Source organism: Choloepus didactylus, chromosome 15, assembly GCF_015220235.1.
Source record: "Choloepus didactylus isolate mChoDid1 chromosome 15, mChoDid1.pri, whole genome shotgun sequence".
Classification (NCBI taxonomy): Eukaryota; Metazoa; Chordata; class Mammalia; order Pilosa; family Megalonychidae; genus Choloepus; species Choloepus didactylus.
In genome coordinates this window covers 50,405,734-50,425,891 of record NC_051321.1, presented here as the reverse complement: position 1 = coordinate 50,425,891, position 20,158 = coordinate 50,405,734, and the positions used below count along the sequence as shown (strand labels likewise).

Below are 20,158 nucleotides of genomic sequence, written 5' to 3'. Positions count from 1 at the left end.
TTGTCCCCTTTTTAGGTTCTAAAGAATTGGGGTAGCTGGTGGTGGATACCTGAAACTATCAAACTACAACCCAGAACCCATGAATCTCGAAGACAGTTGTATAAAAATGTAGCTTATGAGGGGTGACAATGGGATTGGGAAAGCCATAAGGACCAAACACCACTTTGTCTAGTTTATGGATGGATGTGTAGAAAAGTAGGGGAGGGAAACAGACAGACAAAGGTACCCAGTGTTCTTTTTTACTTCAATTGCTCTTTTTCACTCTAATTATTATTCTTGTTATTTTTGTGTGTGTGCTAATGAAGGTGTCAGGGATTGATTTAGGTGATGAATGTACAACTATGTAATGGTACTGTAAACAATCGAAAGTACAATTTGTTTTGTATGACTGCGTGGTATGTGAATATATCTCAATAAAATGATGATTTAAAAAAAAAAAAAAAAAAAACAGGGTTGTCACCTTTCTAGCCACTGATAACCGTTTTCTCATCACCTGTCCTGTTTCCGTTAACTCTTTGTTTTCCCTTCCTCCAACCCCCATTAACAGCTTCTGTGTTCATTTTGTATCACCTGCCTACAATCCTGTATCAAAACAAATTCCACATTTCAGGTTTTTGCTAAGACAGCACCCCATTTCTCTATTTGTTATCTATTCTGAAACTTAGTCACTGGACAAAAACAATTTAGGTTTTCTTAGGAGTCTGTGAGTTGCCTTGGCAAATCTTACCTTAGCACTCTCACTTGGCTGGAAAACCATGTGGTTTTTCACAAAGAGGCTGTACCTAGATCCTTCACAAGCCTTCTCAGAGCAGCTTTTCACGTATGTGAGAGCTGAAGCTCCAAGGCTTCTTGAGGATGAGGCTTAGAAGTTATGTAATGTCACTTTCGTCCTGTAATATTGGTAGAAGCAATGGCAGGAAGAGCCCAGATACAGGAGAAGTGAAAATGGACTCCACTTATGACTGGGAGGACAGCAAACAATTTGCATTCATTTTTAATCTGCCCCACTATGCTAATTGTCTTTTTATCTTCTTCAGCAAAAAGTAGAAGAAAACATAGATTAGAAAAACAAAATAGCTTATGCAAATTTTGCACTGAAAGAAAATATCATTTTATGAATCATAACAGAAATTGTACACATAAAAATATTCCAAATGTGATATATTATTTCTAATTTTATGACATTTATATTTTTGAATTTGTAAAAAAAATTGAATAAATTCTGTTATTTACTTTCATTCCTCAGTGTATTGTTAAGTAGGTTCTATTAAAAAAAGTGGGGAAACCAATTTACCACTCAGTAGTAGCAAGCATAGTGAACTCTGCTTTGGATTAAAATCTTTAGTCAATGGACTCTAAATAATAAATTACCATTTTATGGGAAAATTCTGATACTAAGCCTTGCTTGTTAAAATAACCCTTTGGATTTTTTTGACTGTTTTCAAAGTTTAACTATGGAGAAAGGGTAGTTAAAAGAACTGGGAGGTGGGGGATAAAGATGTAAATTTAGTTTTTAAACAAATATAAAAAAGAAGGGCCAAATCAGTTACATCTGAGGACATGTATAAATTAAAAGTATCTTCCCTATTTTACTAAGTATTTCATTATTTTGAAAATTTTAAGAAAAGTGAAGCCGCTTTTTTCTTTCTATTCTTTCACTGCCTTGACTTAATAATCAAATGATTGCACAGGGGAAGAATTTTGTTTTTCTTTATTCTAATCATAAAATAAACCAAATCTCAAAATAATGTATTCACTTCAATTTCACAGGCAAAAATATAAATATAGAGAAGGAAACACTCCAGTAATGATGAGTTTATCTACTTTGACTATATATCCTCCTCCCTAAAAAGCATGCACAATTTTAAATGTTTCCTACCTTACTAGGGTATGAATGACACTTACAAAAAGATGGTTTATCTCTATTCTCCTAAAAATTCCTGAAGGACTTGAGTGTCTGTTTCTATTATGTTACTTTTGAACCAGTACATTCAATTGTTATAGTAGAAGGAATGGAAAAATCAAATGCTCTATGTAAGTATATTTTCTTTTTTTCCTTTTTGTGTAACTTATATTACTCCACTAATACATTTAGAGATTCTATGGTGATTTCTCATTTTTATATTACAATTTCATACCCAGAGGTATAGAATCTCATCTGACGACTACAAAATAACAAATAAAAGTATTAGCAGTCCTCTTTCAAAAATTTACTGTGGTAAACGGTCTGTAAACAGTCCAAATGCACAAATTAATCCTAATGGGGGAAAGAACCACCCATACATAGGAAAGTGAACTAAAATACAAAATTGTTTTCTCAGAGATTATTACTAAATACATAAATACTGGCATTGTAGTTGTTTTTAGCAAGTAGATCAATTCAACCAGGTAAAAATATTTCTGGTCTAACCATTCCACCAAACCATGGAAACCCCTGGTCCCCTCTCACTGTTAATTTGTATGTACTTGGGGAACTACAATATATATTTGCACTACCATGTTTACTACTGAACTTCTAACCAGGGATCTCATATTAATGCACTTGCCACATTTTACTACAATTGTTTACACAACTATCTGGTGAGCTTGCAAAGCTTTATAATCCATGAGCTCAGGATCTCCTCCTCTTGCGCTATTTTATATATGTATTACCTAGTGGATGCCAACCACTTAATATGTTTTTGATAAATACTTACTGAACGAATAAGTATGCCTCTATGAATAAAATCATCATTTTAAGTGATTTTTGTTGTTACTTTTGTTTTTAAATTTCAGAGCCAAACCTGAACAATTCCAAGCCCACCGTGAACAGTGTTTTTTTTTTTAAAGTTAATTTTATTGAGATTGTTCACATACCATACAATTATCCAAAGATCCAAGTGCACAATCAGTTGCCCATGGTACCATCATAGAGCTACGCGTCCATCACAACAACTTTTTTTTCCAATTTTTAGAACATTTTCATTATACAGAAAAGAAATAAAGACAAAAAGAGAACTCAATTCCTCCCCTACCCCTAATCACCTCCCCTCCATTATTGACACATAGTATTGGTATAGTACGTTTGTTACTCTTGATGAAAGAATGTTAAAATACTGTTAACTGTAGTATGTAGTTTGCAACAGGTATCTTTTTTCCCTATATACCCCTCTATTATTAGCTTCTAGTTGTAGTGTCATACATTTGTTCTAGTTCATGAAAGAGATTTCTAATATTTGTACAGTTAATCATGGACATTGTCCACCACAGGATTCACTGTTTTATACATTCCCATCCTGTAACCTCCAACTTTCCTTCTGGTGACATATGTGACTTTAAGCTTCCCCTTTCCACCACATTCACACACCATTCAGCACTGTTAGTTATTCTTACAATGTGCTACCATCACCTCTGTCCACTTCCAAACACTTAGGTTCAACCTAAATTGAACATTCTGCTCATAATAAGCAACTGCCCCCCATTCTTCAGCCTTGTTCTTTTTTTTTTTTTTTTTTTTTTTTTTTTTTCTTTTTTTTTTAAATTTTATTTTATTTTGAAATAAATTCAAACTTACAGGAGCAGTTGCAAAAACAATACAAACGCCATAGACAGAACTCCAGCATACCCCGACCCCCCACCCCTATACCCCGATCCACCAACTTTAACATGCTTTCACACCACCGTTTCTTTCTTTCCTTCCCTCCCTCCCTATCATTCATCATCTATTGCTCTGTCTTCTGAACATATGAGAGCTAGCTGAACACATCCTTGAACAAACAATGTTTCAGCCTTGTTCTATATCCTGTTAACTTATATTTCATGTCTATGTGTCTACATATTATAATTGGTTCATATCAGTGGGACCATGCAACATTTGTCATTATGTGTCTGATGTATTTCACTCAATGTAGTGCCCTCAAGGTTTTTTTTATCAACCTGTCTTTTTTTAAGACGGTTCTGTTCACCCACTGTACTTTCTGTCCTAAGTAAACAATCGATGGTTCCCTGTATAGTTACATATTTATGTATCACCACCATCACCACTATCTATATAATGACAGCTCCATTTCTTCCACAAAGAAAGAGGAAGAGTCAAAGAATGTAGAGAGACAAAAGAAGAAAAAGAAAGAAAAAAAGAAAACATGACAGCTAAAAAGCAACAAAAGAGGGAAAGAATTAAACTAAAGTAGAATAAAAGAGTCAGACAACATCAGTAATGCCAAGAGTCCCATACCCCTCCCTTATGTCCCCCTCTTATAGGCATTTAGCTTTGGTATATTGACTTTGTTACATTAAAAGAAGCATAATACAAAGTTTCTGTTAACTATAGTCTCTAGTTTGCATTGATTGTATTTTTTCCCCAATATTTTTAACACCTTGCATGATTGACATTCATTTGTTCTACCTCATGTAAAAAACATATTTGTATATTTTATCACAATTGTTGAGCACTCTAGGCTTCACTGAGTTATAGAGTCCCAGTCTTTATCTTTACTCTTTCCTTCTGGTGTCCCACATGCTCCTAACCTTCCTCTTTCAACCATACTCACAGTCAGCTTTGTTCAGTGTACTTACATTACTGTGCTACCATCACCCAAAACTGTGTTCCGAACACCTCACTCCTGTCTCATCCTATCTGTCTATAGTTCTCCCTTTAGTATTTACTGTAGTATGGGTATCTTTTTCACAAATTCTCATTGTCTGTTTGTCAGAGACTATTTTAAACTCTCCCTCATATTTGAAGGGCAGTTTTGCCAGATATAGGATTCTTGGTTGGCAGTTTTTCTCTTTCAGTATCTTAAATATATCACCCCACTTCCTTCTTGCCTCCATGGTTTCTACTGAGACATCTGCATATAGTCTTATAAAACTTCCTTTGTATGTGATGGATGGCTTTTCTCTTGCTGCTCTCAGGATTCTCTTTGTCTTTAATGTTTGATAATCTGATTATTAAGTGTCTTGGTGTAGGTTTATTCAGGTCTATTCAGTTTAGGGTATGCTGCACTTCTTGGATCTGTAATTTTATGTCTTTCATAAGAGATGGGAAATTTTCATTGATTATTGCCTCTATTATTGCTTGTGCCCTTTTTCTCTTCTCTTCTCCTTCTGGAACACCCAAGACATGTGTATTCATGCATTCATGTTGTCATTCAATTCCCTGAGACATTGCTCGTATTTTTCCATCCTTTTCCTTATTTGTTCTTTTGCATGTAGCATTTCAGGTGTCTTGTTCTCCAGTTCTTGAGTGTTTTCTTCTGCCTCTTGAGATCTGCTGTTGTATGTCTCCATTGTGTTTTTCATCTTTTGTGTTTTGCCTTTCATTTCCATAGATTCTGCCAGTTGTTTTTTCAAACTTTCAATTTCTACCTTATGTTTGCCAAGTGTTTCCTTTATAGCCTTTGTCTCTTTTGTTATATCTTCCCTGAATTCATTGATTTTGTTTTTGATTTGATTTAGCATATTTCTTTGAAAATCTTTAATAGATTGTTTCATTAAAGTGAAACAATATCTCAACTGTAACTTGATTGAGGTGTAAGTTTTTTCCTTTGACTGGGCTATATCTTTGTTTTTCTGGGTATAGATTGTAGTTTTCTGTTGTCTAGGCATCTAGTTTCCTTGGTTACTGCAGTCAGATTTTCCAGACCAGAATGGGTTCAGGTCTCAGAATGGGGTTATATTCAGAGTGTATCTTAGAGGAATCACCGACTTTCCTGTGAGGTTTCCAGTTGCTGTGCTTTTCCTAACCTGTCCAGCAAGTGGCATCTGTCAGCTTGTCACTCCTGACTGGTGTAAGGAGATGCGGCCCCTTCAGTTTCTGTTTTGGCTATTTTCCCCCAGGCTCTGGGGTCTGGTTCTGAAGGGAAAGCTGGGCCCCACCCCCTTACTCTAGTGAAGATACACCCCCTAGGAAGTTATCATCTGCATTTGAATAGTCTCTCTGACTCTATTTTCTCCACCCCTGTCTGGGTCAGAGCGCTGTGAGCTGAAAATGGCTGTGGCTTTCTCTTCTGAGCCCCTCAGATTGAGAGAGAGAAAAAGGGACAGAAAGCCCCTTTTGGGGCCAGTGCACAGCCCCCCAGTTTCACTCATTGGCCAGAGGTAACACCCGGTCTTCTGGACTCCCCCTCCCAGGACAGATGGTTCTTTAAGGTCAGTCATCACTAAAAGCCTCTGTCTGCTTGTTGGGGGTTTGTAGCTTGTTTTCAGCAGTCCACATTTGTTAATTAAAACCCCAGTTGGAGCCAGCTGAGCTATATTTGCTCACTTGGAGAATTCTGCTAATTTCTACCACAGTGATATTTTGCAGTAAAGCCTGCCATGGGGGGGAAGGGGGCTCTCGGCATGGTTCCACAGCTTTTACTTACAGATTCTATGCTGCAATCTCAGGCATTCCTCCCAATCCAGGTTGGTGTATGATGTGCAGACAGTAACAGTTGTCCCCCCAGCAGTTATTCTGAATTATTTACTGGTTGTTCCTTGTTGTTTATTAGTTCTTCCAGGGGACTGACTAAATTCCACTCCTTTCTATGCTGCCATCTTGCCCCTCTTCCAACAAGTGTTTTTGAATAAGGCCAAAAATTATCTACAGATTTAAAGCTATAAACATAATGAAAAGGAAAATATTGTCTTCATTTCAGATAAAATATTGATGTATTCTTGAGAACAAGGAAGGATAGATCAGTGTGCATAAGGCAAACTATATGATATTAACTAAAATATATTTTTCTTATTAAAACTAAGTTTTTCTTTTTCTTTTTTCTTTTTATCTTTTTTTATTTTTTCCTTGCAATTTTATTGAGATATAGTCACAGTCATCCAAAGTGTACAGTTAGTTGTTCAAAGTATGATCATATAGTTGTGCATTCCTCACCATAGTCAATTTTTGAACATTTTCATTACTCCAAAAATAATAATAAAAATAAAAATAAAAGTAAAAAAGAACACCCAATCAACCCATCCCTCCCAATCTCCCCGCCTATTACTCATTTACTTTTTTGTCTCCGTTTTTCTACTTATCCCTCTATACACTGGACAAAGGGAGTATGAGCCACAAGGTTCTCTATAATCAAATGCTCACACCATATAATCTATACAGTCAAATACTTGTCTTCAAGAATCAGGACTACCAAGTTGCAGTTCAACAATTTCAGCTATTTCCTTCTAGCCATTCCAACACACCAAAAACTAAAATGGGAAATCTATATACTGCATGAGAATAACCTCCAGAATGACCTCTTGACTACATTTGAAATCTCTCAGCCCCTGAAACTTTACTTTGTTTCATTTCTCTTTCCCCTCTCCCTTTCGGTCAAGAAGGCTTTCTCAGTCTCACAATGCTGGGTCCACACTCATCCCTGGGAATCATGTCCCTCATTGCCAGGGAGAGCCACACCCCTGGGAGTCATGTCCTCTGTAGAGGGGAGGGCAGCGAGTCCACCTGCCAAATTGGCTTAGAGAGAGAGGCCACATCTGAGCAACAAAGAGGTTCTCTGGGGGTGACTCTGAGGCACAATTATAAGTAGGCTTAGCCTCTCCTTTGCAGTAACAAGCTTCCTAAGGACAAGCCCCAAGATCGAGAGCTTGGCCTTACTACAATAGTTGTCCCCAGTGCTTGTGAGAATATCAGTAATTCCCTAGGTGGGGATGTTTAATATTTCCACATTTGTCCCCAGTCCTTCAAGGGGGCTTTGCAAATACATTTTTATCCTCTGCCCAAATTACTCTGGGATGTACCAGGGCCTCACACCAACCTGTGTAAACAAACCATATCTCACTCCCTATTCAAATTTCCATGTAATTATGGTGCTTGAATAAACTGACCATGTAAGTTAAATTATATAGCATGCTACAGAAAATAAAGATTTTCCACCAAATAAATATCTCTACCTTTCTACCTTTGGTCTGACACAGAAGTTGAAGTTTTAAAACACAGTCAGTATTATCCTCTACCCTTTATCTGATTTACGTTAGTCCCAACCAAGGTCATTTCATTCATATCTCTAATTGAAGCCTGATCTCCTTTTCAGCTTCTTTAACATTTGCTATATGGGGTAATGCTGACATTCATAGCTACTGAACTCTAGCTCTGAGTCTCAGGCATCACTCTGATACCAGAAATTCTAGGGACTGACCAGATTATACACAAAAGTTCAGCATCTCAGAATCTAGAAATAACCATAACAACACAGGAATAGAGATAACTGCTGTAAAAGCATACAATCTAGGAACCATTACGATTAGCCTTCCCCTGATAACCTATGATCACAGATTCAATTCTCAGAATTTGCATATTATAGTTAGTCCATATTAGTGAGGCATTATAATATCTGTCTTTTCATTTCTGGCTTATTTCAGGCAACATTCTGTCCTCAAGTTCCATTTACCTAGTTGCGTATTTCACAACATCATTTCTTCTTGCAGCCCCTCAATATTTCATTGCATGTATACAACACAGTTCACCATTCCATTCATCAGTTGATATACTTCCATCCATTGTGAACTGTGAATTCTTCCTCCATAAACACCAGTGTGCAAATGTCCATTTGTGTCCCTGCTCTTGTTCTTCCAAGTATATACCCAATAATGGAGTTACAGGACCATGTGGCAACCCCATAACTAGCTTACTGTGGAACCACCACAGTGCCCTCCAGATGAGCTGCACCATTCTATTTCCCCACCAGCTGTGATTAAGTACATCCCTCTCTCCACATTTTCTCCAGTACTTGTATCTGTTTATTTTTTAAACATTCAATCCTATATAAACAATCAGTGCTGCCAGTAGAATCACACAGTTATGCATTCATAACCACAATCTATATGTGCACATATCCATTTCCTCTGCAAATAAAGAGAAAGAGGAGAATAAGACAAAAGAAAAAATAAAGAAAAGAAAAAATGGTGAATAAAAAAAGAAAAGAAATTATAAAAATAAAATACGTTACAAAGTTCAGATACCACCACTACCACCAAGAATTCCATACCCCTCCCCTATATCTCCCTCTTACAGATATTTAGCTTTAGTATATTGACTTTGTTACAATTAATGGAAGCATATTACAATGTTACTTTTAACTATAGACTCTAGTTTGCATTGATTATATTTTTCCCCCAATACCATCTCATTCTCAACTCCTGGCAAAGCTGACATTTCTTTGTTATCCCTCATGTAAAAATATTCCTATATTTGCCCATTTAGTTACCATCATTGACCACTCTAGTTTTCACTAAGTTATACAGTCCCAGTCTCTGTCTTCTGTCTTTTTTTTTTTTTTTTTTTTTTTTGGTGTCCTACGTGCCCCTAGCCTTCCTTTTTCAATTATAATATTTAAACTAAATTTCCAGAAGTGGAGCTTACAAAAGAATGACATTAGTAGTAGCCAAAGTTGATGGAACATATGCTATATGATAGGTGTAAGGAGAAATTTTTGAACACATTATGTCTTTTAGCACATTTAATAACCTTTGAAGTAAGTAATGTCCTCATTTTACAGATAAATAAATAAGATTGGGAAAGCTAAGCAATTTTCCCAAGGTCATATAGTTAGTAATAGTAGAGCCAGAATTCAAGCCCAGATCTATTAGAATCAAAAGAGAATACTCTTAAATTAATTCTACAACATCAATTGCTATAGACTTAAACTTGGTGAATGGAGGGAGGGAAGAAGGAAAAGGAGGACGGCAGCAGGGAGAGACAAATCCATTACCCCTGTCAGGAATGGTTTACAAACCACCAGTATCTAAATCATCTGGAAAACTTTTACAAATGAGTATTCCTGGGCCTGACCCTCTGGACCTACTAAATCAGAATCTCTCTGTATAATGCCAGAAATTCAGAAGTTTCTCTAGCTGATTCTTAAGGATTCCAAAGTTTGAGAGCCACTGACCAAGAGGCTTGGAGAATAAACTCTCTTAATGAGAAGAAAAATAAAACAAATGAAATAAACACACAAATGAAATAGCAAAAAATAAATATAAAATATAAATATAAATAAAAACCCTAGATTGCAATTTTGGCTTTCAAATAATTTTCAGAAATTGAGAAATCACTTACCACTTGGGGCTTCAGTTTTCACATTGTCAAGGAAGGTGATTCATGGTTCTGAATAGAAGCAGTCTAATGCAAAACTCTTGGTGATAGTAAGCGTTCTTTGGAAAAGATGTAAAAAGCAGTGTCTAAGCATTTGTTCCTTTATTAAATTTCTTTTCTACAATCCATCCTGAGAATCCTGGGAGAGCTGGCATCGCTATCCTGATTCATGTCTTTTTTAAACTGTTTTTCTTAGTTAAATATGTAAAATTAGATCACTCTGATGCAATTACTTCAAGGTTACAAATAATAGGAGTTCCAGTGGGTGTTTTTTTTCTTCCCCATTTCCATTAAATTCTTTCATACTAGATATAAAAACAGTTCCTTAATTGGTACTGATTTGCAAGTATATTGAATTCAAATCTGTCAAAATAAATTAGATTTGTTCCTCAAAAGAAAGAAAGCAATTGAGCGAGATTGAATCCCAGTGAAATTTTATAGCATCTATTTACAAAACACTTTTATAAGGCGGAACTGCATGGCACTTAAAATAATTAGGAGCTTTGTGTGGCATATATACCATTTACTTTTATTATTACTTCTTGAATCCAACAATAAAAGTAGTTTTTAAATTGTAGAATGATTGTTTCATCTATATTAATACTGTGAAAAACTAGGTATAACATTTGGACACTGCAATTCTCTTATTTTACAGTGGTCATTATTCATATGACTCAGATATGTTAAAATGTATTTAATTGAAAGAGATTTATTATAATCTATATTTCAAAAAGTTGGAAATATAAAATAGATATCTCAAAATTAGTTTATATCTACCTGAGGAAAATTAAGTTGTAAATATTTTTCATATAATTTCTGTATCAGTTAACCTCTCTGGGTCACATGTCCTTCATCCATAAAGATTTCTTTTTAAACAATTAACAGACTTGGAGTCATTTTGATCAATTTTATTCTTATAAAAATGCAGAAAGTAAATAGTAAGGTATTACAATTTATGAGATAAAATTTAAATGTTGTATTTATCAAAACTGTGTTTGTTGAATTGAAACATTATTTGAGCTTCTACTTAAATATTAGTTGAAGTGTTTTTAAAGGACCAATAAAGTCCAAAGTGCTAGGCTGGGGGCATCAAATTCAGTTCAGACAATGTCTTGTGAAAGAGCCTGTGGTGCAGCCCTTTCCTGAAGATATTTTTAAAATACAAATCTATTAGGCTCACCAATGTTCAGAGTTCCTCTCTGTCAAAGAGATAAACACTTCCTTTAGTATGTTCCTAGCCAACCTTGTCTGGAGAATGGGAATCTAGTCACCTCTTGATGTTTCGGTCTCATCAGTGAAGCTGTTTAATTCCATTATTGATCTCAGTCTGTTTCCACAGTTCTTATGTTAAGAGTGACTTTTGTCAATCATATTTGCAGTAAATCTATTTTTGAAAACTGGAATTCTTGAATTTGAAATCCAAAAAACATTTGTTTTGAATTAACATTAAAAGGTTGAATTTGGAAGAAAGATTATGATAAATTATTTACTTTAAAATGAATGAATTGCAAGTATATTAATTAAAAGCAAAAGAAAATATTTGTTTTTAAAAAGCTTCTGAATAATCCTTTATCAGGCCATCATTTCATTATTCCTGAAATTAAACAATAGATTTTGATTGTATTCAACAGGAAGAAAAAGTGGAAATGCTTAATCACATTATATCAGACTCAATGGTAGAAACTGAAGATATGTTTCAGATAGTTTATCTGCTGTAAATCTCACACACTGTCAGTTCACAAAGAAACTTAGCCAGCCGATGCTTTAAAAAATCAACTTACTTTGACTGTCACAATATAGATGTTCATAGAATTTACATAAAAACTTGTTTCCTCTTTCTATTGAAAAACCAGACTGAACTTGCATTATTGTCTAGCAGTTACCCTTTTAAAATAGAGCATACAGTTTCCAATTCCCAACAACCATATCACTCATTATTAATTTATGCCCAGCCCTCTTTATTTCATTTTGTTATTTTTCTGGCCCCTCTGTGCCTCTGATTTTATGGATCCTGATGTATACCAATTTCTTCACTGGTCCTAGAGTTGTGTGTAACTCTAAAGAGTTTATGTAATTTGCCCCAATCATGTAACTGATGTTTTCCAAGAGCATAAAATAAAAATAAAATGGGCCCTGCCTGGCAATAAATAGAAAAGAATTGAGATTCTATAATATTATGCTCATTATCATAGAGGTTCATTTAATTCTAGCCAGAAGAAAATTAAATTTTTATTGTATAGTTTGATTCTGATAGTAAGAAGTATGTCAGACAATTAAGACAAAGGATAATAAAAAGATATTTTATCTAGAAGTAAATCTGTTTTGAACATTTACTAACAAATAGAATTTTAAACATTTTCAGTGATTTGCATAGAATTCAATTTACTTCTTAAATTATGCTAGTTGCTTTTGCTAGCATTAATTATTTGCATCCTAATTGCACAGTTAAGATAGCAAAAATACACATATTTTTAAAAAATATTTGAAATAAATGATGACAGTTTTCTAATACTGAGGCTAAAGGTACACTAGCTCCAAACATATTTCTATAATTTATAAAGATCAAGAAGTAGATTAATTATAGAATGTTGAAATATTAGTTCTTATTTCACCTAATGATATAGCAAATGTACAATCTAAACAGTGTCTACTTCTAAAAAAAGGAATTCAGTTTTTGAAAATTTTCCCAGAATATAACTAACATTTTTCTTATATAAAACATTTTAATAAGTATTTAACTTTACTTAATGTAACAATTCATTGCTTTAAGTGTGTCAGTTATCAATTGTTGTATAACAATATTGCCATAAAATTAGTGGCTTAAGCCACCTGCATTTATTATCTTGTAGTCTTGGCGAGTAAAGAATCTGGGCATGGCTTATCTGTGCCCTGTGCTTCATGGTCTCTGGAAAGGTTGTAATCAAGGTGTTTGTCAGGGCTGGGGTCTCAACAACAAAGGCTGTTGTTGGCAGGATATAACTCCTTGTGGGACATTGGACTGAGGAGCTCAGTTCCTTGCTGGCTGTTGGTCAGAAGATGCCTTCAGTTCCTTGCCACCTGGACCACTCATAATGCAGCTTACTTCATTAAAGCCAGCAAGGGAGACAGTCAATAGAGTTTGCTAGCATATAGGGAGTTACAATCTTATGTAACATAATCACTGAAGTCAATTCCCATCACTTTCACTATATTCTATTAAGCAAGTCATAGGTCCTGCTGCCACTAAAGAGAGAAATGATTACACAAGGGTGCGAAGACCAGGAGTCAGGGATAGCTGGGGCCACCTTAGAGACTGCTAACTACATCATGTTTTCATAGCTCTCTAATTTTAAGCCTTTCCAGTTTTAATTTCATAATCACCATGGCCAAACAGTAAGCAATATGTCAAATGGCAAATAGTCTTAATGTCTCTCTATAAGCTAAAATATTGTACAAAAATTTATCTATTCATGATCAGAGCAGTCCATCAGAACCAACTTAGTATCTCATATGTAAGTGCCTTTTCTTTTGTGGTATAGTACCATCGTTTTAGATTCAAGATCACCAAAGACCTGTTTATTTCACTGAACCAACATTATGACAATGTCTAGATAAACTGCTTATAGAACATAAATGTAATATATTAGAATATTTTACTTTAGAAGAATCTACCTAAACAATTGTATTCTTTTCTAACCTAAACAATTTTTTTATTAGGTGGGACTCTTTTGATTGGAAGTGATAGAAATCCTAAAGAGGAAATAAAGGGGTATCTGTTTCAGTAATCTAAATGAGTTTACTAAGCTTTAGGTACACCTGTATTTAGGATCTAAGTCAAAGTATTACTGATAATAGTGAATTTTATGGTATGTGAATCATATCTTAATAGAAATTTTATTTAAAAAAAGTATGGAACTACTTTCAACCTTTACTTATTCCATTTTGTTGGTATCATTATCATAAAAGATCTTCTCATAGGGTACCAAATTTTAAATTATAGTCCCCCTCCACCCCCCAAAAAAAACACACAAAAAGCAAAACATTTTTACTAAAAGTTACATTAAACTTCCTGGGAAAGACTCATTGACTTCTCCTGGGAAATATACCCACACATCAACAATGAGCAAAGTGTAAAATGCCATCATTGGCTGGAGATGGATACTACATCCATCTGTGTACCAGGGGGTTGGGGTCAGATGTACCCTAACCACCTGGACTGAGACTGGAGGAGGTATGGTTATCCAAAGCAAAGAAGTCAGAAAAGATACAGGGAGTTTTTTTTTTTTTAATTATATATATATTTGTGTATTTATATTAAACTTTTTATTAAAAATGATTCAGATATAGGGTGATCCCTATGATTTAGTAAAGAATTATTCATTGAAAATTCACTAAATATATATACCACCATTAGGTGCTAAGCTTTACGTGTAGGTAATTAGTCAATCAAACATAGGGACTTCCATGGCAAAGAACATAGCAATTTGGACAAGATATTAATGAATGGGTCACATATGATTAATTTATCAGAGTTTATTTGTAGTTCAGGATTTGCTATAAAAAGCTTCAAGAAAGGCACAATATAATCTGAACAATGTAATCTAAATTAGAATAGCTAAGAGGATGGAGATAAAAATAAAAAGTAATACCAAGAAATTAGGTATTGAAAGTAAGGAACCATGTGAAAGAAACGGCAGTTTGATGTTTCTCACTTGCCTGAGAACAGAGGCTACAAAGCTTACAGAAATCGGATAATTAGAGAGAATGGACTGGAAAAAAATCCAGAGATGTTGTCAATACCCTGTATTTAATAATTTTCTATATTTGTTGGAGCTGGGAGTCATACATTATTATAAATTATAAAAAAGGGAGATGATTTGAATTTATTTTATGGAGATAAACTTACGATTGCCTATTGGCAGAGATGGATATTTTTAAATACAATTGAGATTTGAAAATAAAATAATGTACTGCTGAAAATATATTTTTTTGAAATGAGATAGATACAATAGTAATAAGCACATAAGAGTTAAACAAAATTAGTGAATTCAAAAGATAGGATTTTGTGACAAGTCATCCAGTCAAATACTTTTGGTACAGCTAGAGCCTTAGAGTTGGGCAAGAATGAGGACTAAATAGATACACCTGGAAATCATTTGCTTAAATATGCTAGCATCAACAACACATGAGCAACATTTCAGTTTACAAATTTTAGGTACCCAATTGTATCCGTCTATTGCATTTAGTCAACAGGTGCTTCAGAGACAAGTGAAAAGAATTTTCTATGATATTTGGTAGATAATACAGTGGTTGTATGTTCCATCTCAAAGAAATTGTAGTGTAGCTGGCAAGACACTTTTAATCAAGAGTATTTGCATGATTTTGAACATGGCTTGTTGGGGCTGGTGCCTTAATGTGGTACTTCATTAATAACTTCAGAAAATAGTAATACACACCCATACACACACACATAATACCATCCATACTCTATTATTAAATTCAAAACTCTGTGTGGAAAAATGGACCATAAAAAATCAGTAATTTCCTCTAACTCTGCAGACCTCCTCCAGTAAGTGAACTTGCAACCAGAGGGACCATGGTTGGTGTAATTTCAGCTGCTGCCATCAATCAGAGTGTTGTATACTCCATCGTTTCAGGAAATGAAGAAGGTGAGTAGATTCTTTACTCTGTGTCTTCCCCATAAGCCAAGAAACTTGGATTTTGGAATTAACAAATTAAATTAGTATTTACCCTTTAATTTCTAATAAAAATGTGTCCATCATAAGTGTAATTGGGAACTATAATGAGCCAGATCAAAAATCAAGTTATGTTAACACAAGTAATTTGTTCCAACCTAGGAAATCCTAAATTGCTAATTCTGGAAACTTTCCTCTTCCCTTCATTTAATGGTATTTTAATGAAATATCTTCAAAATTAATACATCATGCTTTTAGCTTTTTGTTGTAATTATCGCCTGCAATAACCTCTTCCTAATGTTCTGTACTGTCTATGACTCTCACTCCATGTCGTGCCTTAGCATAATCCTGGAGAGATTTTAGGATCATAAATAAATGTGAATTCCAAAAGATCCTAATCTATGTTAATAGTTATCTATATTATATGACTCCCCAAACAGTCAAATAAGACATACAAATAACTTAATGATTATAAATAAATTTATAACTGTAATTTGAGTTTTGTCAAGCAATAACTTTTCGCTAAGAATAGGAATGGTTTGCTGGCCTCTGAGATTAATAGCTTATTCTTATTCACTGATTCGTTTGACCTCCACCTCTCTTCTAAAAGATAGGTCTCCTCTGTTATTCCTTTAGATAAGCTGGATGACCTGGCATATTGCAGGTAGTCAAGAAATAGTTAATATATATTTAATCAATAAATAAGTGAATATTAAATATTTAATAAATGGATAAACGCTAATGCTAATGTTAAGCAGTTTGAAAGGGAATTATACAGGCCTTTTTCAAGTATTTAAATGATCAATCATTACTAGAAATTGCTGCTCCTGCAGTAAGTACCCAACATCTTACTTTTCTTGCCTTTCTTCTTTGTTTCTACTGTGCTGCTAGGTCTTCTCTCTCATATTACTGCTTAACTTCCTTTTTCCTTGTACTTCCAACATTAGACTAAAATCTATGATTTTGCAATTTGTCCAGATACATGCTCTGTGTGTATCTGCCTTGAAGATAGAAAAGTGGCTCTAGTTATCACCTTTTAGTACCCTAATAATGGCTATTTTTACATTCAATTCATTCATTTATTAATTCTTTAAACAAATGTTTTTTGAGCATCTAGTACATGCTAAATATTCTTCCAGACCCTAGGAATAGTGCAGTGAATAAAATAGGCAAATCCCTACTCTTGTAGCATTTAATATTCTAAGAAGATGAGAGAAACAATACAAATTAAACTAATAAATATACAGTATTTTAAGTGGTGATAAATGCTGTGGAAAAAGTGAAAAGAGGAAAGGATGTGGGGAGCAAGAGATGGTATATCATTTAGAGTTATCAGAAATGCTCTCTCTCTGATATGGTGACATCTGGGAGGTGACCCGAAAGGATTTATGAAATGAGGGAGTGAACCATCCAATTATCTAGAGGAAGTTTCTTTAAAATAGAGGGTATATCAACTTCAAAACTTGCATTAGAGAACGTTTGGTAATTTCAAGGATCAGTGAGAAGACCAATGTTGTTAGAACTAAGTAAGGTAGGAGGAGAGAAGTAGGAAAAAAGCTAGAGGCTTTGCAAGAGAAGGCAGGGTGGGAGGGCAGGGCTATACAAATTATGTTGGCTCTTATAGTTCATCAAAAAGCATTTGTACTCTTTGATACTAGAAGCTGTTGAAAGATCATGAGCAAATGAAGACATAATCTGTCTTACCTTTGTATAGCAGTCTCTGTAAGTGTTATATAGGGAATAGATCATGTTGTCTGGATCTGGTGTATTTTGAAAGGAAAATTAATAAAATTAGTTAAAGGAATGAATGTGAGATGTGAAAGAAAAGGACAAGAGAAGAGGACTCTAGATATTTTGACCTGAACACCTGGAACAAGGTGATGCATTTACTGGGGAGACTGTGAGAGGGCAGATTTTCGTTTTGTTTTGTTTTTAAGGGTTGGAGATACTGAATTTGTTTTTGACATGTTGACTTTGATGAGACTATTGGATATCCAAAATGATATTTCATTTAGAAATATTGATTTTCTTTAATTTAGATGGATGGATGTTTGAATCAGGAGTTCAATAGAGAGATAAAAGCTGGAGATGTAAATTTGAGGGTCAACATATAGGGACAGCATTTAATGCCTTATACCAAGTGAGACCACTTGGGGTGTGAGTGTAAATAGAGAGGAAAAGAGGTCCAAAGACTAAACACTTAATCATTCCAATTTTTAGACTCAGAGATATAAAGAGATAACAACAAATGAGACTGAGAAGTAACTCTCAGTGGTGTGGGAGTATAAATATTGTGACAACACATCCTCATTCTTCCTGGATAGTCCTGGTTTATGCTTGTTGATCTGGCAAAATGATTAACAGCTCTCTCTTTTTTTAAACTATCAAATGGTCCCAATTTATATGATAAATTGTATGGTCACCCTAATTTAAGCTAAATAAAGATACTGTCCAAGAATCCAAAGAAGAAAATGCTTCAAAAAGGAGGGAGTTGCTAACTATGAAATACCCCTGAGAGTTTGAGTAAAATGAATATTAAAAATAATCATTGAATTTGCTCATGCAAGAGCTGTTTTAGTGGAGTGGTGAGGACAGAAGCCTGAATAAAGTGGATGCAAAGAGAATAAGGGGAATGTAAACTTCTAACTAAAAAGTACACAAACTATTTTGAAGAGGCCGCTCACCACATTGCACCTAATTCAGGAAAAAAGAAACAAAAATAATTTTAATGTTTTTCTGGGTTCTCAAGAAAGTAAGAGATATCTCTGTGGCCTAGATAGTGAAGCCAAACAAAAACAACGCACTGAAATGAGAGTCCTTCATGGTAAGGAAACCAGTTTCAGGGCCCCCTCAAGGTAGGGGAGTGACATGACACTCCTGCAAATATGAGTAGCTCCAGGTCTGTAGTATTCCTAGTTTCCAAATGAAGTAAATTGGAAACATTCCCTTATTTACATCCTTAAGATTCTGACAGATTATCTCTAAAAAAAAAAATGGATATTCAGAGTAATCACTTAAAATACAAGTAAGTAGCAAAGTGAGCAGATATAACAAAAATGTATTTAGACTCCAAAGGATTTCAGATTCTAGAATAATATGATAGAAATTATACAAATATTTGATAGAATATTTGAAAATGAGCTATGAAATCATTAAAATGAAACTATCAGAAAAAAATTGAAATGATCAGGGAATAATTTATGTTGCTGATAATGACAGACTATATTTTGGACCAACTTTCCTACTGAGAACAACCAGAAAAACTGTTGAAAGGATATTTGAAAGTATTAGAGAGGCATCAAGTGAAATTATAGAGTCAAGAACCAGAAAAATGAAGCATAAAAAAGTGAATAATACAACAAAAATTGGAGTTCAGATGCCACCAGTAAGAGAAAGCCCTGATAAATTCCCCAGGCTTTGGTTTGGGATCTCAAAGATAAAAACCTAAGAAAAAGGGGTAAATGGCTGTGAATTCTCTCAGTACCTGATTGGGCTGATATGAGCTGACATGGCTGTTTCCACATCCTCTAGGCATACCCAACAGTAAATGCACCTTACAGGAAGATAACATGGATCTTAAAATAAATATGCTAGAAAAGTTCAAGGTAATAAAATACATGAATTAAGGCAGGGTACTAGAAATATTTTTTTAAATAAAATGAGAATTATGTAACTGAAAAATAAAGGAACCGAAATTAACTCATGGGTTTAACTCATGGGTTTAACAGCAGATTAGACTCCACTGAAGAGAGAAGTGGTGAACTTGAAGATAGGTCTGAAGAAAATATCCAGAATTAAGCATAGAGAGACAAAGAGATAAAAAAATATAGATGGGAGCATGAGGCTAATAGGGGTTGCTGTCAAAAGGTCTAAAATGTACTTGGAATTCCATGAGAGGAAGAAGAGAATGGGGCAGAAGCAATATTATAAAGATGCCTGAGAATTTTATAAAACTGATGAAAGATTTTGTGGTGGTTTTAAAATCTCCATCAATTCTTTGATTCTTCTCCCTTCAAGAAATGGAGCCTAATTCCTCTCTGTAGTATATTTAATGTTCCACATTAGAACTTATAATATAGTTTAAACCTCACAGTTTATCATTATGCCCTGTTCTTCATTCAAATGTACACAAATATATTTATAAAATCTATGGAATAGAGTGAAGTGTTTTAAGGTATTTTAGGATAATAAATCTTTTTTTTTTTAAGTGGCCAACATATGAATTTGTCAGTTTGGTTTACAATTACTTGAAATTATATTTCTTAAACCAGCTAGATTTAAGTTCCTCCAGCAGAGAAACATCATCTCTCTATCCTGCTCCTGTGGTGCTTACTACACTTTTTTTCCATTCTAAGAATATTGCTTCTTATATATAGCTGACTGGTTGAAAGATTTCATGTTCATATCTGTATATACA

General features: G+C 34.4%; 1 protein-coding gene across 7 annotated transcripts in view; it reads left to right on the top strand.

The window, feature by feature from the left end:
* Positions 1–20,158, top strand: part of PCDH15 (protocadherin related 15) — a 1,822,477-nt gene that overhangs the window by 1,657,994 nt on the left and 144,325 nt on the right. For all 7 annotated transcript variants that reach the window (XM_037804906.1, XM_037804907.1, XM_037804908.1 and 4 more), the window contains one exon: positions 15,605–15,714. In XM_037804906.1, coding sequence (XP_037660834.1) covers positions 15,605–15,714 — 110 coding nt within the window. The remainder of the gene's footprint in view (positions 1–15,604; positions 15,715–20,158) is intronic.